The 24,810-nt window shown below is 46.4% G+C and overlaps 1 protein-coding gene across 5 annotated transcripts in view; it reads right to left on the bottom strand.

The window, feature by feature from the left end:
- LPIN2 (lipin 2) overlaps positions 1-24,810 on the bottom strand; it is a 73,550-nt gene that overhangs the window by 32,282 nt on the left and 16,458 nt on the right. Inside the window, exon 1 of one of the 5 annotated variants that reach the window (XM_010832719.1) lies at positions 18,598-21,427. The exons of 1 other annotated variant lie outside the window; for it this stretch is intronic. In XM_010832719.1, the coding sequence (XP_010831021.1) occupies positions 18,598-18,684 (87 nt within the window). In that variant the 5' untranslated portion in view covers positions 18,685-21,427. Of the gene's footprint in view, positions 1-238; positions 3,069-10,960; positions 14,882-17,242; positions 18,571-18,597; positions 21,428-24,810 lie in introns of those variants that run through there. 3 more of the 5 variants (XM_010832720.1, XM_010832722.1, XM_010832721.1) reach the window with 3 other exon arrangements.

The following is a 24,810-nucleotide window of genomic DNA, read 5'->3' as shown; positions in this document are numbered from 1 at the left end:
AGAAAGCTGCAGTGACGACGTGGCCCACATGGCCCCCAGACTATTATCCACCCCGTGACGCTCGCCCCTCCGTGTCACGCTGACGTGGTAGCTACACACGTCCACGCACGGGCAGCCCCAGCCCGTCCACCGTGGAACTGAGAGGCGGCCCAGCTGGGCATGCAGAAGTCCCCTTCCCTCTTTCAGCATCTCGGATCAAGCCTGCTACCACGAGGTGCTTCCCCTCAAAGTACAGAACCTGCAGGAACCACCAAGGAACCCCGACACCATTCAGCCCTCCTGCCCGAGACAGCTGGGTTCTGCGTAAAATGCATCCACTAAGGAAGAAGCCATGCAGAACAGTGAGTGAAGATCACCCCCGAGAGGAAGCTCCTGCCGAGAAGTGCGTGAGAGATGGGTTTTCTACAGAATTAAGACTATGGTTCAGACACGCTAGGTTAAACAACCGGTGAGCAAGGCTGGGCTGAACCGATTTATAACAAACCCTTCAGAGCTTCAGCACAGCTCACTAGAACACACGTTCACGTGCCACAAAGTTCAAAGCACAGAAAAAAGGTTTAATCCTGTTCCTTAACGACAATTCACTATTTAAGTCAGGACCACCAGACTGCAGAGTGTCCTCCAGGAAGGGTCAAAAAGGCGAGGGTTCCTGCCTGGGGCGCAGGGCCCCCATCCATTTCATCTGACCACAGGATGGGGGCCTGTGCCCCCGGCTCTTCCGTTAGCCCCTCTTTAGTCCTAAGGTTGTCAAATTTCATTTCCGGTGACCCACACAATCACAGTTCATCCATTAGACACTGGCTCTCCTGGCAGAGTGTCGAAGCACAACCAAGGAAAACACCTTCCTGAGGAGAGGAACACAACTCTGACAAAGAGACCCTCCCCGCCTCAACTTCCTTTGAAGCAGAGACACGACGGGCTCTTCTGCAGAGGATTCACTATCAGCATGGCTGCCTCTCTAAACCCGGATCCAAAGCTTTGATTGTGAGATCAAAGTTACAGGCTCAGAAAAGTTCCCAGAGAGCACATTCTAGCTGTAGGAAAGTCCAAATCTCAATTGGAAGGACACACGCCCTGCCCGCACAAGCCCAGGGCCCCCAGCGCCCGTGTCGCAGAGATGCCCACTGCTCTTCACAGGAAAGCCGGTGCCTGGACCCCGCTCAGACACTCCTTCCTGCTCTCGTGAACGGCTATCAAGGTCTAGTTCCACGTCACGGAGCCGAGCCACAATAGTGTCACCTGGAAAACGCCCTGAGTATTTTAAACCTAGTGCCAGCAAGGCCCCAAAATGCACCTACAGAAAGAGCTGGCTATGGGGATGTAACCAGCTGGGGAACTTACCACTGACAACAGAATGCAGTGGCACGCGTCCTTTACGAGGTGAGCTCTGCAACAGGGACAAGTTGCTATGATTTCAGCTCTAGGATAAATGAACTCGACAGTAAGGCCAAATGAAGCACGTATCAAGTGCTGGACAATGATTTCTTGAATGAATAAGGGAATGGACAAACCAACCATCACTAAAAGAGAATAAAAAAGTAAGAAACATGTGGAGTGGATATAGTGTTTTATCAGAATATATCAACGTCACATATTTTTTAAACACTGATCTTTTTAGGTTGTGATAACTGTGGATTCACACACATGCAGTTCTAAGAAATAATATGAAGAGATACCGTGTATTCTTTACCAGCTTCCCCCAGTGGTAACATCTGGCAAAGTTCCAGTGCAGTTATCCTAATTGGGCGTCAATAGTGACTCAATTAAGACTGAGAACATTCCATTATCACAAAAGTTTGTCCTGTGGGCCTTTTATGGTCACACACACCTGCTTTCCCTGTCGGCTCTCCCTCCCGAATCCCTGGCAACCACTGATCCGCTCTTCACTGCTGAGATTTTTGCCATTTTTAAGGAGGGTACAGGATCACACAGTACCTAACATTTGGGGACTGCCTTTTCCCGCTCATATTTCTACGGAGACTCATCCAGATTGGTGCATGCACCAACAGCTTGTTCCTCTCTACTGATGCTGAGTATTTCATGGAGTAGATATATGCAGTTTACTCATTCACTGGTTGAGGAACAGATGAGCTATTTCAGATTTTTGGTTATCACAAAGAAAACTGCTTTAAACATTCCTCTATGGGTTTCTGTGTGAAAATCAGTTCTCAGCTGACTGGGGAAAATGCCCAGGAAACGTGAGCGCGGGTTTGAATGGGACTCGTCGACTTAAGTTTTTACAGACGCAGACACCAGAGCTGGCGTCCACTCCCACCAGCCGTGTCTGAGAGACGCAGCGTCTCTGAGTCCTGCCGGCATTTGACACTGTCGCTACTTTTCATCACAGCCCTGATGACAGGTGTGTAGGGACACTGGTTTCACTTTGCATTTCCCTAATGGCTAATGATGCAGAAAATTAAATTGTGTGATATAAAAGAGCACTACAACTGATTTAGAGAATAAGTGAATAAATATATTTTTGTTCCTTATTTTTGGGGTCATGGTGCACAATCTTTATATGTTAAGAGTGTCTCCAAAAACAGAAGTGAAATAAAGTTTAGTCTTAAGCAGTTCATCTTTTCACTCTCTTTTAGTATTTTTCAGCAACCTAGAACAGTGCATCAGAATTATCATATTCTGTAGGTGATACATGTTCACCAACACCCTCTTGGCCTGTCATGGCACATATGTTAAACCAACAGCACCCACATCTTCGTATTATGCCTGACAGTAGCAATTTTAAAATTAGTTGTGTTACAAATCTAAAAAGAATTTCATAACAAATCATACAGCCCTCTTCCTAAAGAAACTGAAAAATGATAACCTGAGCATCTACATTCAGACGTAAACGACCACATTATAAACTAAATGTGTAACAAGCTTACATCAACTAGAGGACAGAGCCCATAATTAAACGCAACTATGTCTATTCAGGATGGTTTTAATTACCATGGATAAAGGATGGGCTGCTATACAAGAAAGTCTATTGTGTAAACGCCAGTCGCTAAATGCAGAAAAATGCAGGCTGTCAACTGGTTGGTTTCCTCTCAGCAGATATAAAACAACCCCATCCATATAATGAAGCTTGGAGAACAGAGTAAAGGGAGGCCTGGTGCCACCGCCAGGGGGCTGAGCCCCCCCGCCCCCCCCCCACTCAGGCTGCGGAAAACACTGGCAAGCCAGCAAGAAGCCCTCATCGGGAACAGAGTTGGCCAGCACCTTGATCTTGGACTTCCCAGCCTTCAAAACCAGGAGAAATAAATCTCTGTTGTTTAAACTACCCAGTCTGAGGCCTTTTGTTACAGCAGCCTTAGCTGCCAACGACTCAAGTATCTTCTGCAGCATCACACGCTAGATGGGCTTTCCAATCCTGCATGCTTCCAGGGGACAGAGACTCACAGCCCTTTCCCCAGGAGGCACTCCAGACAGATGGCCCTGGCTGCTGTGTCCACAGAAGCCACACCGCACATGCCCCACCCTCCTCTAATGGACCCCTCCACACACCAGGGAGTTCACTGCACAACCGCAACCAGGTCTCATCTCTTCTGAGCTAAGCATTCTTAGTCCTTAAAATAAGCGAAATGACTGGGTTTCCTTTCATTTTTATAACAAACTAAAGAATTTACTTTCCTTAAATGGAAGATCCAAAACTAGACACTAGGGCAGGCACAGACAGGCCTGACTGATGTTCAGTCCACGCAGTGTGCAGTGCAATTGGGGCCAGGCAGCAGCACATTGCCCACGGGCTGGCTTACATGGCAGGGGCTCCCGAGACAGGGAAGGAGGCGCTGACAGATCACTAACCACAGACGGTAACCAACTGAGACACTTAACAGAGGCCAAATGGCCCTTCACACATAAAACTCAACAGACCAAATCGCATGATGTTATCTCATTATCAGATTCTCCTTATCAAACATTTTAATGTAAACATACACTAGCATCTGGAATAATAGCTGGGAGGTTTCCAGATTCAATCATTTATCCAAAGTTTAACGATTTGCTTAGCAGCTTTTCCTGAGCATCAGAGAAACTAAAGTCAACCATCATGATATGCAGTAGAGACTTATAAACAGGAATGGATCAGTAGGTGGTTCAAATACAAATCCCCTCTGATAAAAACTGGCCCCAAACTATTTAAAAGTGACATGTTCAATCAAAAATCACATTTATTAAGAAGAGTAACCTCAGAGATACAGGTTAACTGTTAAAATATTACGATTTCTAAATTGTTATCAATACAAAAATGGATACACTGTAAACCACTCATATATAATTAAAATCTGTACTGGAAGTTTTAAGTGAAGTGAAAGTCACTCAGTTGTGTCCGACTCTTTGTGACCCCATGAACTCTACAGTCCATGGAATTCTCCAGGCCAGAATACTGGAGTGGGTAGCCGTTCCCTTCTCCAGGAGATCTTCCCCACCCAGAGATCGAACCTGGGTCTCTCACATTGCCGGCAAATTCTTTACCATCTGAGCCACCAGGGAAGCCCAATAATGCTTGCCTTCATAACGCTGGGTACTGTATTAGTTAGCTGGTACTACTAGTTGAAGCCGAAGTTTCAATACTTCAGCCGCCTGATGCAAAGAGCCGACTCACCGGAAAAGACCCTGATGCTGCGAAGATGGAGGGCAGAAGAAGGGTGTGACAGAGGATGAGATGGCTGGATGACATCACCTGACTGGATGGACATAAATCTGAGCAAGCTCTGGGAGATAGTCAAGGACAAGGAAGCCTGAGTGCTGCAGTCCAAGGGGTTGCAAAGAGCTGGATACAACGTATCAACTGAACAACAACTAGTTACTACCTCTAACAAACACAACTGCAGTTGTTACATGTCTATCGCATGTCAGGGGCTGTGTTAACCTGGATGTTATCTCATGTAATCTTCACAACCACCCGGGACTTTGGTATGGCACGAGGCAAGGAGGCCCAGCAATGTCCAAGACTGTTGCACTTCGTCACGAAGCTGATAACCAAACTCAATCTGATTCTGGGGCCTATGTCTTCAACAGCATCTCTAAGTGACAGAACAGTCATCTGTCACTGATGATAAACGCCTTGACAAAACCCCCAGATTTCTTGCGTTCCACAACGGGAGTATTATTTTCATGTAATGCTACTCAACCCCACAAATAAGAAGTGATTACAGAGTCCAGAGCCATACTGGCCCTCCTGTCCGCCCGCAGGGTTGACCATCCGCCGGCTGCTGGACTCCCCTCAGGTTAGGAAGTGTACATCCTGGGAGATCGCGAGGGACAGAGAACAGCTTTTATCAGAGGACTTACCCTCAACATTGCAACCTCTGCTCACAGACATGAGGAACGTGCTAAGAGGGGACAGAACCTTCTAGAAACTTCAGGAAACACCAACATACTGTGACCTTGCCCGGTCCAGCTTCTACCTATGCTCCAGGCAACCAAGCTTGCATTCTGCACTTCACATCCTTCAAGAACATTCTCAAACACACTTCACCCAACCTCCAAGGGGATCTGGGTCTCCCAGGGCAGACTCCTAAGTGAAGGCTGAGCCAGACAGCACTGCCTGCCTCCCCCACCCTGCGGCTCCCCCAAGATCTGAGGGCCGCTCTGCAGTCCTGACAACTGTCCAAGGATCCCTGAGTCCTCCAAGGGGTCCATACGTGGACGTGGAGGGGACCCCAGCCGGCAGGAACGTCACTTCCCCGAAGGTGGGAGATGAAAGGTGTCTGCTGCAGCATCTTCCAGGCCTGGGAGGGCAGGGGCCCAAGCACCCAGGGGACGTGCTGTCCTTCAGGAGCTAAACTCAATCAGGACACCGCCCGGGGCCAGCAGATGCTTGGGACAGGGTCCCACTCAGATTCAAGGCAGCACCTCACTTGACATCTCTCTGTTTTGTTTCCTCCCCATCAGAGCAGACCGCCAGTGGCTTTTTCTTACTTTGCAGTAGCTGCCTTTAATTCTTACTTTATAAACTCAGAGCAGGAAACAGCAGCATGAGGAAAGGCCTTGCCCTCAATGAGGAGAGCCCCTGAGATCCAGAGCCCCACAGAGCAGACAATCTGTGAGCCCTTCTGGCCTCCTGGAACCCCAAATCCATGAGGAAAGGACACCTAAGCATCCCCCACTACGCACGGCCCCCAGCATCCCGTCCAGAGCACAGGGCCAGGGCCCCGAAGGGCAGGGGGCTCCTCCACACCCCCCACCAGGACCACGAGGCCCCATGTGCAAGTCCACAGACCAAAACCCAGGGTCCCCGGCAGAGTGCCTGCACACACTGAGCGGTCCAGACGACTCCGTTATGACGGAAAAGGGGGGCCACGAGAGCCTCGTGCGGGGAGGTCCCTCACAGGCTAAGAACCATCAGCGCAGGATGAGTGACTCCTTCAAGGGCAACACGACAGAGGACTTGTAATTTGCCGGCGAAACAGCCACCATCCCGGGCTGTGTCTGGGAAGACTTTCATACAGCTGGACAAAACCAAGACCGGCTTCATGCCAGGCACCAGAGTGAGACCTTGTGGCAGAAGTCCTGTGCTCTTCCCCCAGAATCCTGGGTCCAGCAAGAGACAGCAGCATAAACACTGTCTTCATTTACAGAAGACCTTGTGATCACGCTGTCCTGGTGACTGAGGAAGATCAGATAAGGAAGAAAGAAAACCTGCAGGGGAGAGTAAGGAAAGGCTTCAAGAGGCAGAACGTACTTGTTTTTGGGGTGAAAATGTCATTGGGGTTTACCAGGCCAAGCAAGGGGGGTTCCCGGGGACAGTGACTGGGAGGGTGTGGGGAGCCTGAGGCGAAGGGGAGGGGATGCAAGGCCTCAGACCCGCCTCTGGGCATGGGCCGGCCAGGATCAATGCGTGGGTGGGGAGGATGACGTAGAGGCAGAGACCCCTCGGAAGCTCCCATGGCCCATTTGAGGAGAGGAGACACAGAGGAGGCAGAGAGGCAGCGGGACCAGCGACAGACCCCAGGCAGACGTGCAGGCAGGGCAGCTGTCGGGGAGGAGCACGCCACCAACTCCAGGCAGGGCTAGAAACACATCTGGCACCTCGCTGGGATTCAGCCAATACTGTTTAAGTGAGTGAACAAACCAACTTAGAGGGAAGCAGAAAGGACGGACTTGGTGGGGATCTTCCTAGCAAGGTTGAACTTCAAGAATTTTACTTATTACATTGGCTCAAAATTTTGCGTATGTGAAAATCACACTGAGCAGTTTTTGAAAATGCAAAATTTTCCTGAATTTTAAGCAAAATTTCATAACTGATTATGAAAATGAGCCAGGTAAGGCAAGCAGAGCTCCATGCAGGGCAGTCTCTCTGATAAAAAAAGCCACGCCTACTCTTGCTGCTTCCCAAATCAGCTTCATTGAAAGGACTCCATGGACACTGAGCCCCTCAGGTGCTAGAAGACAGGGTTCTGGACTCTTCCTGAGCCTGGTGTCTGGATGTGGAAGGGTCCTTCTGGAGGGACCCAGATTTAGGAAGGGTGTGGTATTCTTTGGGCCCCAGTATTCTTTGGGGGTTCTAGTCAATTTCCTGTAGGTTATGAGCCTATCAGCTGTTTTTCTAAAAAGGAGCAACCCCATCATTTTCACTATCTGAAGGCAGCCAGGTCCCAGCTTCATGTCTCCAAGGACCACACTGCAGCTTGGGGCTTCCCAAGGACCAGTCCAAGGAGTGGTCCTTGGACTGTCTGCAACAGACTCAAGTTATGGAGGACAGAATGCAAGACTCCTAAGTCCCAGTGCAGACATAAAACCGGAAGTGGGCCCCTAAGGACCTGTGACTTCTAGGGACTTCCAGTACCCATGGCAGGCCCTTTCTCCTCCCAACCCGATGAGGTGTGCTCAGGAAACCAGGCTGCTCTGGGCTACAGTCTGTACTGTCCTCCAGGCACACCTATCACCTCGAGGTTGGATCCAGACTCCACAAACTCTGAACTGCATACACTTCAGTGAACAAACAGCTGACCTGATCATCTTATAGGACTTGGAAGTCTAGGACTAGCAGCTGTGGCTCTATCAAAAGTCATGTATAAAAAACCAGGCCTGGGCAGATTGCTTTCCTAGGGGTTCATTCCCTAATCACAATTCACCACACACTACTCAAATCAGCCTTCAGGATATGTCAGAAGATAGAATTTTCCAATCAGTATTCTCTTTTGGAATTGAACAGATACACGATGCAGTGGTGAGCTCAGAAGGTAATACAACAGGGCTCGGGCATCACAACACTCTCATCTCTCATCCTGTAATGAGGGACCCAGGCCTTGGTTGGCATCAGCTGGCTGACGCGCTGGGGAGACACTTGACTCAAACTGGGCTTAACAGATAGCCAAGCCACCAGCAATGGCAGGGTGAGCCCCCTGAGCACTGACCCCGGGGGCCACCAGATTATGACACAGGGGTCCACAGCCTTGGCTCCTGCCTGCCCTTCCATCATCTCTCTGAATGACCAATGGTCACAGTCTTCTTTGTTTCCTTGACTTGTTCAGAGTCCATTTCCAATGTCCGTCCACAAAAGACTTACATACGGACAGGCTGGCACCGACGCTGACTTGATAAAGCCACCCTGAGCCCTCTATCATCTCCCTCCGCCCCCAGAAAACACCCTGGGAAGAAAATTAGCAAGAAAACATCCCCAGTGTAACCCAGTGAAAGTTTCTACTGAACAACTCAGACTTTTTTTTTTAAATGATAGGACAGGAAACTGCTTAAGCTTAGCCACCAAGGCTGCTTAGTTGATAAATCGGGGTTTTGAACCTGTCACAACACACTTTCTTTAAGGAAGTTTGGAAGCACAGATTTCTGCTCGCTGCGCTCACTTCTCTATGAGTTCACCACACTCACTATCTACCAAGTAGATGAAGATTATCTTGGGCTGAGTAAGGTTCAAATAGGGGAAGACACTCTGCCACCATAGCAATACATGCTCTTTCCTGAGGGGAGGCCTTCGTTATATCAACTGTTTGCTCCAGCTTTTTAAAGGGACAACTAAAGGAAGGATCTAAGTGTCATTATTTCATATTCAAAACCCATCAATTCCCCACCCTCGACCCTCATCAGCAGCCCAACAACTTTCTAGGCAACCTTTCAAAATCCAACACCAATTTTCTTCTCAATCCATCAACTACTCTGGCTGTTGATCTAGTATTTTATTTGAGGAGCAAGGATGTTTTAGGCTTCTTGGATGAGAAGGAGATGGGGACAAATAAAGCCTGTCTACAAGAGAATGTGAACACCCAGAGCACAGGGGAAAGAAGAAACAAACGAGCTGGATGAGAATGGTCAGGAAGGAGGCAGGAGGCGGCGTGAGGCCAGGTGGGTCCAGGGCACCTGCCTCTCCCCTCACGGCCGGCAAGCCCTGCCCACGAGCTCACTGTCCAGCCCACCTTCAGACCCTCAGCTCTGACCAAGAGAAGTGTTGCCACTTCACCACTGCCCCAGATCGTGGCACGGTGGCTCACGGCAGGAGGTCCTTAATAAGTATTTTTGGGTCAAGGAATGGATGGAGCGATGGACGGATGATGGTGAGGTCTGGTGACCAGAACAGCAGAGAGGGAGGAGGAGCACACACCACGTGCTGCAACTAACAAGAGAAACCAGAGAGGCAGGGAAGACACTGGGTATTTGTAACTGTGTATTTAACACATGCATATATTCTTTAAAAATGCCAACAGTGGAGGCCAACCCATCGTTCCATGAGCCATGCTCAGATTTAGAAATCAACACTTTTCTCCCGATGCTGCTGAAGCTCTCAGAGAAAAAGCCCGCAGGAATCTAGTCTGTGTGGGTGACAGTTAAGAATGACACCCGCCTCCGACGGGGTGAATCTAAAAATAACCCCACGAGAACAAAGCACATCCGTGCAGGTCTGCAGGTCCCCGCGCAGAGCACCCAGCCCACAGCCTGGGGGGAAGTCAAGCGCTGGGCAAGACGGTCACAGAAAGCAGGTGACAAAGGACACACTTAGCTCGTCGTTTTCTAGCAGACAGACCATTTACAGGAAAGCGCCCAACACCACAAGGTGCAGCCGTCACGGTACACGGCTGGTCACAGCAGTTTCACTTTCCTGAGGCTCAGCAATGTACCCGGGGCATTCATTTCCTTCAAGAAAACTGCCAACAGAGCAAGGGGAGCTAAGACCCCCTGAAGAAGGAAGTGGCAACCTACTCCAGTGTTCTTGCCTCGAGAATCCCATGGACAGAGGAGCCTGGCGGGCTAGTCCATGGGGTCGCAGAGTCAAACACCACTGAGCGACTGAGCACACACAAGGGGAACTACAGGCTCAATCTGACACCTATCCTTAGACGTCATGTAACAAAATTAGTGGCAAGCAGCACAGGAGGACAAGGAGGCCCCGAGGACTTTCCTCAACCTTCACACCTCCCCTCTGACCAAACGTGCTTCAAACCAGCAGCTCTAGAAACTGAACGCTTCTCATTCCTGCATCTCTCTTTTCCCGCTTTTCCCTTAACTCCTCAAACCGCAAAGCAACGAAGCTTTCTGGCAACTAGTTCTCACTCTTCCCGTCACAGGTAAAATATGGCCAGCTCTCATCTACCTGTACCTGAGGTGAGAGATTAGAATGTCACCAGAGTTGAGAGAGAAGCGTGGAAGTACAATCATTAAGATATGTGCTGAGTTTAAGATTCTGTTTATAATTAATCATGAAAGATATTAGTCAACCCTTGTGTAATGGTTATACCTATCAATACATGAAAAATAGCTAAATGTTTATGCCAACTCTGCTATGAAATATAGCTGTACTTTGAACTATTCAAAATAGATTTAAAAAGTGAGGTGTACTTTGCAAGGAGTAAAATTAACCCTTTCAGAGTATACAATTTTAACCATGCAACCATGAAAAGGTCACTACAATCAAGAAAATCAAGACACGGAACTACACTGCTGCCTCAAATGCCCCCAGGCCCTTTTGCAGCCCATCCTTTTACCCCACCCCAAGCCAACCACTGACCTGTTCTTTGTCCCTATAATCTTGGCTTTTCCAGAATGTTTCAGGGATGGAGCCATTGAGTACATGCCCTTCAGACTACAGCTTCTTCCACTTAGCATCATGTATTGAGACTGACTAATATTCTTGCAGGTATCAGCAGTTCATCCTTTGCTGTTGTTGAGTAGTATCCCACTGTAAGAATGTCTTAAAGTTTGTTTATCCATCCACCAACTAAGAAACTTTGGGTTGTTTCCAGTTTGGGGAGACTACGAACAAATGAAGCTACTAGAACTGTGAACAGGCTTTGGTGTGGACAAAGTTTCGCTTCCCTTGGGTAAATACTTAGAAGTGGTATTGTTTTAAAGATACCTTTGGTGCACCCAGGGGAGTCTGCTAATAAAATCCCTCCATAAATCATTTTACAAAGTGGTAATAATTTAACCGTTTCATGAGTTAGGATTTTCCTTCATATGTGTGAGTTACTTAAATTCACTTACACTGGTGAAAATTCAAATTCTTCATTTGTTCGTGCCCTAACATTCTGAACTACACACATCCTTGAGAAACTACACATAACATAAGCTACAATTCAGTGTTCTTCCTCATGTTGGCCGTGGGGAAGTGATCGGGTGAAGGGGAGGCGCACTGACATTTACCCTTCCAAACGCCACTTCACACACCTCCTCTCGCTGAACTCCCATGGGTAGGTCAGGTAGTGTTACATGCGTTCTACTAGCAAGACATGGGGCTCAGAAAAAATAGCCAACATACCTGAAGTCAAACCATGACACAGCGACAGCACAGACAACAGCTCAGGCATGTCTGCCTCAGGTGCCCAGGCTCCTGTATCCTGGGGCCACAAGCTCCTAAGCGCAACGCCAAGTGTACCTAATGTTCAGAGCTATGCACGAGAAGGAACTTCACAAGTGCTTTCAGAAGGTCACAGTTCTGCCCATGCTATTGAAAAATGTTAAAGCTTTTTATTAGGAGGCTTTAAAGATTTGATTACATTATGATTGTAAATCTATGTTTAAGTAACATATTCTCACCCTAAAATTTCCTGGCTAAGGAAAAAAACTTTGTGGCTAACCTGTTTTGGTGGTCATCATTGATAACTATAAGCAACTGAAAATGAAGCAGGAAAACTGTCTGGCTCGCTTTCACATATGAAAGACACACAACCTCAGCAAGTTTCTTTATAAACCATATGTGGCATTCTCAGTGATGACCATCACTTTAGTCCAGATGTTGGCAGGACACAATTTCCTTTCAAACACCTGACTATCTGAAGTTCTTTCCATTTACTCACTGACCTAGAAGTCAGGAAGTAGCATCAGGAATCTTTTGCACATGCAATTACAGCTGTGAGATGGGAACAAATGAACATTTTCTTGGAATTTGAAGGTCTAGAGAAAGGCACGTTAAACTTAATTTGTCTCCCTCTCATGGCTTCACAGAAGCCTAGTTAATATCACAGATAAAGCAAGTTCACATTTTCAACCTGTCCCAAAGCATCACTATCCGAGTCGAAAGGCACTCTGCTTGCATCACACGGTACCTGGTTAAGTTCAGGGGGAAACAAGGCAGATGAACAGCCCAGCAAGATTTGAAGGTCACTCACTGCAGCCACTTCACTGATTTCACAGCTACTAACCTGGCAAGCATGTGGAGGCCTGAAGTCCACAACCCAAACATCGTCAACAACCCCGCCCTGAAGGGTTTATCCTCATGAAGTCTGACAGAGTCAATACCTGCTTTAGAAAGCAAGCTGCACTTTAGAAAAAGGATGCAGACTGCCTTACGGAAAAGAAAACCAATGATTAGGACAAATCTGGCTTTAGTGAAATTTAGGGCAACTGCCATGTGTTTGCATGGTCTGTGTGTTTATTAACACACATTTCCCGCAGGTGTGCTCAGGTTCTCCGATAAAGTTCTGTTAAGAACATGAGCTGTGAAACCAGACCTATTTCTACTCCACTTCAAGAACCTGGCATGTCCACTCCTAGGAGGTTGAGATCCCTTAGTTACAAGGGCCAAGAGTGGCATAAAAACTCTTTTCAGAGTTAAGAAGAAGGGACGACTAAGCCAGGATGGGAAATGACGATTTACCCAGATGAAGACCGTCTATCACTGGCAAGTACGCGAAGCCACAAGAGCCTTCGGGTCCGTATGCACCCACAGATTCGTATCCTGGAGTCTGAGTCATCATCACACCTGGGAGGCTTCTAAAAATACAGCTTCCTAGAAAGAAGGCTAACACCAACCCTTGGACAGGCTTCAGAAGTCTCCATGGAGAGGCACAAATATAGACATGCTTATGCCTGGGCCAGAACATGTGTTTAACATCCTCGCTCTCTCTGCGATCCAGAACCCAGGACACGAGAAGCAACAAGCAAACGAGAGCCCAGATCCTGGTTGCTAAATACCACCCTTCAGTACAAGGACCAGGGTCAGGGCAGCTCGTGGTGCCAGAAAGTAGGAATCGTGGGCTCAAAATCACAGCTGTAGGGGTGTGTTAAGGGAACACAGGAGCCAAAGCGAAAAAGCACCCAGAACAACCTGAGCAACAAAATCTGAAGGGTTATATAACCTGCAGAGTATTCTCCCGGCCACACTGATAAAAATTCAAAAGTAGGAAGGAGGGACAGATTTCTCTTAAAGAGAAATTCCAATGAAGAAATAGAAAATGAGGGGAATAAAAGACCATCACGAGCACACCACAGACCCCGTGGAGACAATGGACATTAAACAAGGTGTCTGCATGCTCTCAAACTATCTTCCTCATGATTCACACTCATCACCAAAGGAAACAGTGACTTGACAGCAGAGAAGCCCAGCAGATGCCACCTTCATGAAGTAGGGACCTCAATGAAGTGGGGAAACTCGACAGGAACAAAACCACCAACACCAGGGACCTCGTATGATGGCTGTGCTCTTTCTGCCAAAACACATGCGCTCCAGCCAATTAGGAGATGCCACCAGACACACTCTGACTGAGGGGAGCTCCACGAAGTCCCTGATCAGTATCCCTGGAGGAACTAAGGTCAGGAAAGGAAAGACTAAGGGCGACAGTGACCGGGAAACGATAGACGTGACAACTAAACCCAACTTTGCGCTGGATCCTCCAACAGAAAAGACCTTCAGCGGGAAAACCTGACTCAAGCCTGCAGTTTTGAACACAAAACAATTCCTGGGCTCCACTGCCCCCTCAATTCTGATTCTGTCTCTCCGGGAAATCTGTATTCCACACTTAGGGCTCAGCAGGGGCTCTGGTGGCCATCAGACTCGGAATCACCAAGGAGCCCTGAAGAATCCCGATGGCCAGACCACCCCGGGTGACGGGGACAAGCGAGCCAAATGGCAGCTTGCCAAGCTGTGTCTGCTGACCGCAAGCAGGGGAGTCAGAGCCCCAGGAGGGGCACGCCCAGGGGTGCATCAGTCCTGCCTCACGTCCCTGGAGGAAGGACTTTCCCAACATAATCTCAGTCTTCGGACTGAGTGTCTGTAGTGGTCATGCCTTCATTCTTTCTTGGAACACGAAAGAAAGATGACAAGGGCTTTTTACGATCTCAGCCACTGCCCCCTTGACCTGCCTGAACTCAGTCTGGCTACTTGCAGATCACAGAGTTCAGACGAGTTCCAGAGAGTGAGCGACACCAGAGATAATACGGCCCCCCACTCCCACGCCCCAGCTCTCCTGGGGGCCACTTCAGGCACTGGAGAAGGTCTTTTCTACAGAGATGGGGCTGCAGCCAAGATGCTACGCCAAGGGCACATTGAGTTCTAGGGTGATGTCATTGCACACCTGAACTGACATCCAACAATATTTCCACCCAATTCCCAAGGTACTGAAAAATACCTTCCCTAAATGTCCTAAATTTGGGGCTTCCCAGATGGTGAACTGGTAAAGAATCCGCCTGTCAATGCAGGAGACACAGGAGATGCCAATTCAACCCGAAGGTCAGGAAGATCCCCTGGAGGAGGGTATGGTAACCCACTCTAGTATTCTTGCCGGGAGAATCCCATGGACAGAAGAGCCTCGCAGGCTACAGTCCATGGGGCCGCAAAGAGTCAGACACAAGAGAGCAACTGAGATAAATGTCCTAAGTTAAGCAAAGTGAGAGCCTCAGACAATGGTTCTAGGTTAGGCAACAGGCTTCAAAGAAGAAACAACAACAACAAAAAAGGAAATATATATGTTTAGAACAAGTGGCAAAACAGCATCAACAACAAAAAATTTCCCTACTTTCAATGATAACGTATGCAAGAATGACTAGAATTGGGGTTTAATATTTTCTTTAGTAGAACAGGGTTGGTTTTCAATGTGTACTACCTAAGACATTAGTATAAAACACAAACTATAGACAAAGATAAGCATGTTGCCAAGAAAGCTAAGGTTTTCATTCAGATCCCTTCAGGGACCTGTGTCCCATTCCTCTAGACTGGCCCAACACCTGGCTGAGACACGTGATGGGATTCCGACCAGACCTGCAGTCCTGTGCTCACCCAGGCCGGTGAGAACAGATCAGCTCACAGGACCAAGCATCAGGCAAACCAAATGAGGTAACCATCTGGAGGAAATCTGTCTAGCTGTGTTACCTGCAAACTCAGAGCAGCAAACAATTCAGACACATTAGTAATGGCCAACAAACTTGTGAACACCTAGAAGATTCAGTGTGGCACAATAAATATTTGCTGAATAAAGAGGATTGTTTTAAGTTAGGGGTTCAGTCGTGCCCTGGACAACAGTACCTGTGAGCCACCCCCAAGCCTCTCCTATTGAAAAACAGATGGGGGCATAAATACAAAAATGGATAATAAATAACCTTCACACAGCCTACACATACTTCTGGCCACAGCCTCTGAGAGCTACCTCGCCCCTAAATTCCTGAGCTCATCTGTGTCAGGACTGAGGCAATCAAGTCGTGAAAACAAAAACTCTTGGGGAGTGTGCTCCCCCAAATTGCATAACTAGTAACATCACATTTCTGTGAGGAAAAGAAATTCTACTCAACTAATTAATTAGTGTTGTGACCACCGTCCTTCCCCCTACCCCGAGGGCAGTGTTTGGTTTTGGCCCCATTCAGCAGGGTGGTTCCAGGATTCTGGGCAGCCAGGAGTGATGTCAGATGCAAGGTGGGGTGGTGCTGTCTCGTCTTCACCCAACTCGTGCAAAGTACAAGCCCCGCCTACGGGGTGACTTGCTGTCTCCCACCTCTGTTTACGTTGCTGCTTGTTTATGTTACTGCACCTTACCGTAAATAATATAAACATACAAAATTCTATCTGAAAAGCTTTTTGGACTCAACCAGGCCCTTTGATAAAGAGCGCTGAGGAGCCAGGAAAGGGCTGCACTGCCCTGAGGTGGGCTTCCTTCTTCTCAGAACCTCTGACAAGCTTTCATTTCTAGTAAGAATGGCCAAATACGTCCATGGCCCCTTCCAGCTCTAACCCACAGGACTCAGTTCTAGAAGCACTTCTTAGGATTACATGTTTGGCTAAGAATTCTTGCAGTACATGCTTGCGTGCTAAGTCACTTCAGTCATGTCTGACTCTTTCAGACCCCACAGACTGTATCCTGCCAAGCTCCTCTGTCCATGGGATTCTCCAGGCAAGAATACTGGAGTGGGTTGCTGTGCCCTCCTCCAGGGGATCTTCCTGACCCAGACGTCTCTCATGGCTCCTCTTTACCACTAGCACCACTTGGGAGTACATTCTGCCCTAATTTAAAAAATGCAAATCAAAGTAATTTAAAATAAGTGGGGGAAAATAAGGCTAGCATATAATTTTGGAACTTCAAGGTTATTTGAATATGAAACAACTTGGCCTTTTCCTTACCAAATAAAGGAAAATATCTTCATCTGTTTAAAAATTACAGAAATATGAGATTTTAAAAAAAATTCCCAATTTCTAACAAAGCACAGACGTTTCTTCATGGTTTTTAAAATTATGAAATTTTTACATCTATATTCCAAACATGCAAAGTCACCTCCTTTATGATGGAGACTTTCACCCTCCAAGAGGTGGTGTGCCCGGACGGCAGCTGACCAGCGAGGAGCGTCCGGGTCACCGAGGGCCTGGACCCTGACTGAGATTCTCCCGGGCCCTCGCCCCCGACACCCAGGTTCCAAAGTCTCCTATACAATCCATGCAGCTCAACAAGCAGATAGCAAATCCCGTATCCCCAACACGAGCCACTCAGAAAACTCAAGTGTCTCTTGGGGCCGGGAGGTGACCCCCGGGACTTCAATGTTCCAGTATTAACATGGAAAGAAACTTGGTCAGCGCAGCCTCGACACCCACCTCCCGCGTTCTGGCAGACGCGGCAGCCGCAAGCACCGGAACTACTTCCTGTGAGAAAAGGTGTGTGCGTGGGCGCTCCTCGTTGAAAGAACTCTTCCTAAACTAAATCACCGTCAGCGTGTTCACCGTCCTCCCTCCGACCTCGGCAGCAGACGTGCAGGAATCCGTATACACTCATGTGTGTGTTAGTCGCTCAGTCGTGTCTAACTCTTTGCGACACCGTGGACAGTAGGCCATCAGGGTCCTCTGTCCATGGAATTCATTAAATTGAAATTTCACAAGTAAATGACCTCTCTCTGAGGCTGGACTTCCATTCCCAGTCAGACCACGCCCCGCCCCATCAGTTGCCGAGACCCCCAGTGAGTACACATCTACCAATAGGTCCACAAGCAAAACGCACAGAAAAGCACAACATTTTAAAGGTGACAAAAATCTGTACAACTTTAAAATCAGTCTGATTACGAGCCACGGATTTTAGAAACTGTAATTTTTGCTTTATTTTACATGTTTTCATAAAAATGTACACCCTCAATTTTCCAAAAACTACCTTTACCTCATCACACTTACTTCAAATTATTTTTACAGCAAAAGGTTCCATAGGTAAAGTTAAATTATGTTGTCCTTAATTCATCTGTTTCCTTAATGCAGACTTCTAAAACTTATACTTTATGTGACCTGTTTTATTTTACATAAGAAGAGAGGAAACTTTAGATTAAAAAACTCAGACAATTTACGTTTCCCCCACATATTTCAATATTACGAACTTTTTGTTTGCAGTCACAGAAGAAAGGGACTCCTGCTGCTCCTCTGTCACAGATAGAATAAGATGCTAGTTGCAAAACATGTTTTCAAAACAAATTTGACTAGGACCAAAAAACTACAAGACAGACAAACCCATAGAAAAAGATCACTTTTATGGCTGAAGTCTGAAAGAGTGAAAGAAAAAAAAGCGTAAAGCTCCTCAATGATTTTTATTCCTCAACTACTACACAGATGCAAAGAGAATGTGAAACCAGATACACTGCATGTGAAACCTAGTTTCAAAAAAATTCCCAGTTTACAGCAGCAGTTTCATTTTTTTCTAGGCATAAAATTATTATTCGTTAAATAATAAATAGAGAAGGGTAGAAAGATGGTGTAGAGTGAGTGAGGGAGAGCAGGCAGGCAAAGATTTCTGTTGACTACAACTCAGTTCAGATTCTTGGTATGAAACTCATTCTGATGCTACATCCTCCAAAGAAAGGCATCACTGCTTTCCCTGGTGGGCGCCCAGCCCCGCCCCTTCTCGCAGCAGGTTCCAGCTTGGTGCTGGGGGGTGGGAGGGGATGGGCGGCGTGCTGGAGGGTGTCACTCACCAGGATGCCAGCAGGGGCCTTTCCATGGTAAACACCTTCAGGAACCTTCTCCTCCTCATCTTCACTGTCTTCATCTAAGTAAAACATCTTAAAACTGAACTAGTTCATCAGCAGCATGGGTTTCAGAGATGAAGGCACGCTTCTAAGTTATCAAAACAGAAAGCAGTTTTGCTGACAAACTGAGGTCAGACTGTTCGCCGACACAGTAATATGGTTAAAACTGAAAGGAAACGGCTCTTAAAAAAAAAGGCACTACAGGCATGACTTTACCAGTAAGATTTGCTGAAAACGCCTCAGCCCCATCCCTCTGGAGGAGATAAGCAGAGGCATGGGACGGGCTGTGCCCGGTGTTTACACTGATAGGTACCAAGTCCTGCCCGGGCACAGGGGCCTCACTGCCCTTCCATCACATGGGACACGGATTTAGTTAATGATTCCCCAGATCAATCACATCCTCACTTCCAGAAATAAAAGTAACCACACATACAGAAAAGTCATCTTCAATAAACTAATCGTGCAAGGGGAAAGTTCACATGTTTTCTAAGCAACAAAGACAGGAGATATATGCTGTTTAGAACTCAGTCACTGAATGTTTTACTCTGTCATACTGGAATGACCCAGTATATTTTCACAGTTCTGAACGGGAGCTAGCCTACTCAGCACTGTAAATAATGAACAAATTATAACAATGTTACTGTACACTAACGTACATTAGTTATATTAATGCAATAGCATGCACACACACAATAATAATAATAATAATTTAACTTCAAGAGTAGGACAGTTCAAACATCCTGGCATTTCCTTTTCAGCTCTTAATAAGTCAGTATATAGAAACTTCAAGTGAATTTTTCTAAAAAACCTAAAACACACTTACACACAGACAAAACACATTAGTTTTTAAATTGAAATATACCATATTTGCAAGCCAGTGTATAGGACTGTGATATATGTTACAAATAGGCATTATTCTCATGGATATGTTTAAAAATGTGGCCAGTGCCAACTGAGATGTGCTGTGAGCATAAAATACACAGAAGAAAGGCAGAATGCGAAGTAAGGTTTATGTAAGGTTACTTGTTGACGTGAAAATGTTCTGTATATACTGAGTTAAATAACATATTTTAAAATTAATTTTACCTACGTTTCTCTTTTTACCTTTTAATGTTACTAGAAGTTATGAAATGCCACATGTGGTTCCCATTATATTAATATTTCTACTGGAGCACAACTCTGGGATCCTGAGACAACCTTGAGAACAAGGGCAGAAAGGAATCTATAATGAAGAGTTGAAGGTGACAGGAGTTCTCATCACACTAACTGATCGTCAGATATTTAATAACGTTCATGTTATTCAACTTTTTCTCTATCTCTAAACATCAAACACAAAATTTCCAAATGTTCGACCAAGGGTGGGTAATGTTGGTAATGTTGACTATAGCAACAGACCTGCCAAGATACACAAACAAAAATGTTAAATGGCAAAATTTTAAAATTTAACCAGAATTAGAAATAGGAAAACGTATCCTGTATTCAACATGTCGCACTGCCTGCTGCCAAGCCCACCATTCATTCATGTGCAGCCCCAGGTGCTTGTGATCCAAGGCCATACACTTCATGCACACAAACCCCCTCCACTTGAAAAAAGAAGTGATTTTAGGAGTCTATTACACAATGCATAAAAACGTAAGCCTCTTCCTTCCTCCACGTACCGCTGGCAGGCCCAGATTCTCAACATCAGATGGTAAAAAAGAACCCACCCTGGGGTGCTGCCCTTGGGAAAAAACAGAAGGAGAAGTGGGAGGTCAGGAGCAGGGAAGTGAGGAGAGATGAGAAAGGAGGGTCCAGAGAAGCCACTAGGAAGATGAGGAGGGGAAGAGAGGAAAGCAGGGCAAACAAGCTAGAGAAGACAAGAAAACACACTGGTGGGAAAACGTGATCCATTTTACAGGTGAGGAAACTGAGGCCCAGAGAGGTTAGGCAATTCGCCCAAGGCCACCCACCCGGTCGGCACTGATTTCTGGTCAGTGCTTTTGTTTGTGATGCCAGGTTGAGGCCCCGGGCAGAAGTGCTGGGGGAAGGGTCACAGAGAGACAGGGAAGGAGGCCTGAGCCAGGCCGGCAGAGGCTGTCCACAGCCTTGATGTCACCGCCTCTTACACAACGAGCCAGCCCCAGGCCAGCCACCCGGGCTTCCGGGGAGCCTGGGTGCTGTCGTCACTGTGAGGTCTGGACCCATGACTCACAGAGGCTCTGACTCAAGGAGCAGGGACCACGGACCCAGACGGAAGGCGAGCTCAACCTCCCAACACCAACTCCCCTCAAAGGGCACACGCCTCTGCTGCCCCCTGCTGTGCCCAGACGCCACCTGACCCCAGGCTGGGACCCAACAGTTCCCTGACTCGGTGGTGGCGCTTTTCAGACTTGAGTCAATAAAAAGCTGGAAATCACAACCAACCATTCTTAATCACCTCTATGACTATTTTCAAAGAAAAATACTACTGACTTTTTTCTCTACAGGCTAAGATAAGGATAAATGGTTGAGCATCGAGAAAAACTACTTTTTATTATTGCCTAGCATCTTCAATAATATTTTTTTTTTAAAAAGGATAGTTGGAAGTCTTTTTTTTCTAAGACTTAAATCTTTCAAGAAAAAAAAAACCCAAACTTCTTGAAATCTAGCATAGGGACATGAAACTAAACTGCTGGTCAGGACAGTCAGAATCTCATGCAGACTCCACAGCTGATGACGCATGAAAATACACACCTTCTTTATTTTTTTCCACTGCTGCTGCTGCTAAGTCGCTTCAGTCGTGTCCGACTCTGTGCGACCCCACAGACGGCAGCCCACCAGGCTCCCCCGTCCCTGGGATTCTCCAGGCAAGAACACTGGAGTGGGGTGCCATTGCCTTCTCCAATGCAGGAAAGTAAAGAGTGAAAGGGAAGTCGCTCTACTAATCCCATATAAGTACGGGATCAGGTATAAAGAACTTAACAAAATCTAAGAATTTAAAATATCCTAACATGAAATTTGCTAAGTGGTTAAACAGAAATATGTTTATACCACAAGTTATAGTCTGTTTTTAATGCAAAACATGAAAATATTGATACGCAATCTACTCCCCCAAGTGGTCATAATGTGGAATAGCAACATATTGAATTACCAATGAAGAGGACTTCCCTGGCCGCTCAGTGGTAAAGAATCTGTCTCCCAATGCAGACGTGGGTTCGATCCCTGGGTGGGGAAGACCCCTGGAGAAGGAAATGGCAACCCACTCCAGTATTCTTGCCTGGAAAATCCCATGGACAGAGGAGCCTGGTGGGCTACAGTCCATGAGATCACACTTAGCAATTAAACAACAACCAACCAATGAAGAGGTGAGAAAACCTTTTTAAAAGTTTTCATTAGTAAAATGTATGATAAAAATATCTTTTTAAGCCTCAGTTACAAAGAATTTGTGATCTCCACCATAATTACCCTACACTGAAGGAAGTAACTCTGGCACACTGCCGCATTTTCAAGGCCCCTCATGGCAGAGATTGAAGCATGAAAGGACCACAGACTAAAGCCTAAGACATTTTCTTTCCATATTTGGAATTACTTATGATCAACGTTTGCCTATGAAAACAATCCAAAAGGGACTGATAACACTTTCTTCAAAGACAGGAGAAAATCTTGATACTACTCTGAGGTTTTCCAAACTTTCCTAGCTCAGCCATTTGTTGGAGAATGGCCATCCAGTCTACTCAAGTTCCAGGGTCTCATCGCGTCCTCACACACCCAACCACCAAACTCTAAACAGCATTAGCTAGTGGCAGTTTTCACCTGAGCTGTGAATGAACGAACAGTCGAACATAAGCAGGTCTTTTTAGAACAGAGGTGAAAAAAACAGAAGGGTCTCCTGAGGGCAGAACACCCAGCTTAAATCAACTCTCCCAACAATAATCTTGATGACGTACATCTTACATTTAAAATTCAACATTTTTATAGTCTACTTTGAAACGTCAATTTTTTTTTTTTTTTTTAAGGCTAACTGGTCAAAGTTTTCTTCTACCAATTTCGGGAGTTGAGGTACCACAGTTACTGAACAAATGGCCTAGAATGTCCTCAGTGAATATCCCAGTTTAAGGAATTTGAGACTAAACCACTTCTGAGCTCTCATACTCTGACACTAATGTTTCTAAGTCAAACTTTCACCTAATATTTTGAGACCAGAATGCTACTTGTCTACAGGAGTCAAGTGTGTGACCGTTAAGAGTAAAGCTTAAACAGCCCAACAAAAGGTCAGAAGAACCATGGCTTGACTTGTGTCCGACATCCTGGATGACACTTTCACGAAAATAAAGCCAAACGGGAAACCCCAGGGCAGCTGCCTCACTTGCAGGTATGTGTGTGTGTCCCGTTACTCGCAACTGTTCCTGTTTAAATGTTTGTCTTTCTAGTCTCCCCTTTCACGCTATGAATAGTAGTTTGCAATGGTCCTGCCCCCATGGTGACATGCAGGGGCCAACCCCTAAGAATAATAAGCAACCTTCTGTATGACGGCTATGTCTCCCCATTTCGCTCACACTCTGGAAATCCCTGTAAAACTATCAAATTCAAAAAACTGTACATCCTTTAAAAAGTGTGGTGCTTTAACCTTTTAGTAACCAATTCTCTGCTATAACCTCACACCTGGCAGGAGCACACAGCCGTCGCGGCAGGTGCCGCTGGGGGTGGGGGTGGGGGTGGGGGTGGGGCAAGGCTGGTGTCGCCATGCTGCGCCACGCGGGATGGCTTAGCGCTCGCCCGGGGAACTAACAATGAGCAAGGGCCAACAGTATCATTAACACAATCCAGAGAAGGACAGCAGAAAATGTCACAAACTGAGATCAGTATCCTGTAGCGGCCGGTGTCAGTCAGGTTCACATTCCTCTGGTTCTGTACAACGTTTCTCACTGAAGATCTTCCGGACCACTTGAGAAAAACTGGTGACAGCTGTTTTAATTATTTTTGTTGCTGCGATTTCACCTCCTTCAAAAAATTACTTACAATATTCTTTGCTTTAAAAATACTGGTGATTAGCTGGTACTCTCCTTCCTGAAGTCCTCCATCTAGATAAATGAGCTGCTACAATAGTGATGAGTAAGTACTCAGAAGCTAGGAACTCAGCAGTAATCACCTGGATCTGCAGTTTCTTGGGGGGAAAGTAAAAATGCTATCACACGTAAAATTCATACAAATAATAAGTACACGAGGATTTCAAGAGACAGTGCACACAGGCCAAACCATCGCCAAGAGCAAGAACCCGGTCACGTCTTACACGGAGAAGCCAGACGTACATGAGCGCCTGACTTCAGAGTCTCTGCTCTTAACTGTATTGTCGGTGTTTAATTCACAACTTGCTTACTGCTATATTAGCAGGCTTAAAGAAAATACCACCCAAGCCGCTGGGATTATCATTTTAATCAAAAAGCCTCACGAGTGCTGATCAGAGTCACCCCACAGGACAGATGCTCTGCAGGCTCAAATGGGCTTCCAATGGAGTCTGGAAAACCCGCTTGGTTTCTGTGGTCAGCCTGCTCTTCCGCTGTTTCTTTTTCAAACTTCCATGTTTCTCAGCCTGACTGCATTCCCATCAGCCCTGTGTCCCCATGAGAACACACAGGATCTCTTCTTGCATGCAGGTTCATTTGTGTTCTTCGGGAAATGAACGGCAAACAAGGCTTAAAACGCATTGCTATGAGAATAACTTGAGGAATTCACTTTCAGTTGGAACATTCTAATGCTACATTTAAGTCTGTTACCAGATTTTATTTAACCAGTGAAATTTAAAATAAAATAAAAAATCAGAATTCTGAGATTATTGTCTTTGAGAGGTTGGATCTGCCTACTTCAATATAAAGCTCCCCTAAGATGAATTAAAAAAAAAAAGTTAAAAATTGCAGTACTGGTACCCAGTTATATCACACACAGAACTCAGTTCCAAGATGGCAGGAGTAGGTGCACCCTTCACTGAAGGTAAAGCCTTATGTCAGCTTTGCTACTGAGAGGTTAAATGCTAACATATCTAAAATTAAACCCTGCAATGTCTGGGCACAGGTAGGATCCAAGAAAGCACAGAGGCATCTGAAAGCAGCAACGTTAGAAGAAAAGTACCCCTCCTATAAGTATACAGCAACTACCAAAACAAACGAGTCTGACGTTTTGTTACAATCTGTTTCTCTTACAGAC

This window comes from Bison bison, unplaced genomic scaffold (genome assembly GCF_000754665.1).
Source record: "Bison bison bison isolate TAMUID 2011002044 unplaced genomic scaffold, Bison_UMD1.0 scf7180017862158, whole genome shotgun sequence".
In the NCBI taxonomy this organism is placed as follows: Eukaryota; Metazoa; Chordata; class Mammalia; order Artiodactyla; family Bovidae; genus Bison; species Bison bison.
The sequence above is the reverse complement of the archived record's forward strand: the minus strand, read 5'-3'. Positions and strand labels throughout refer to the sequence as shown.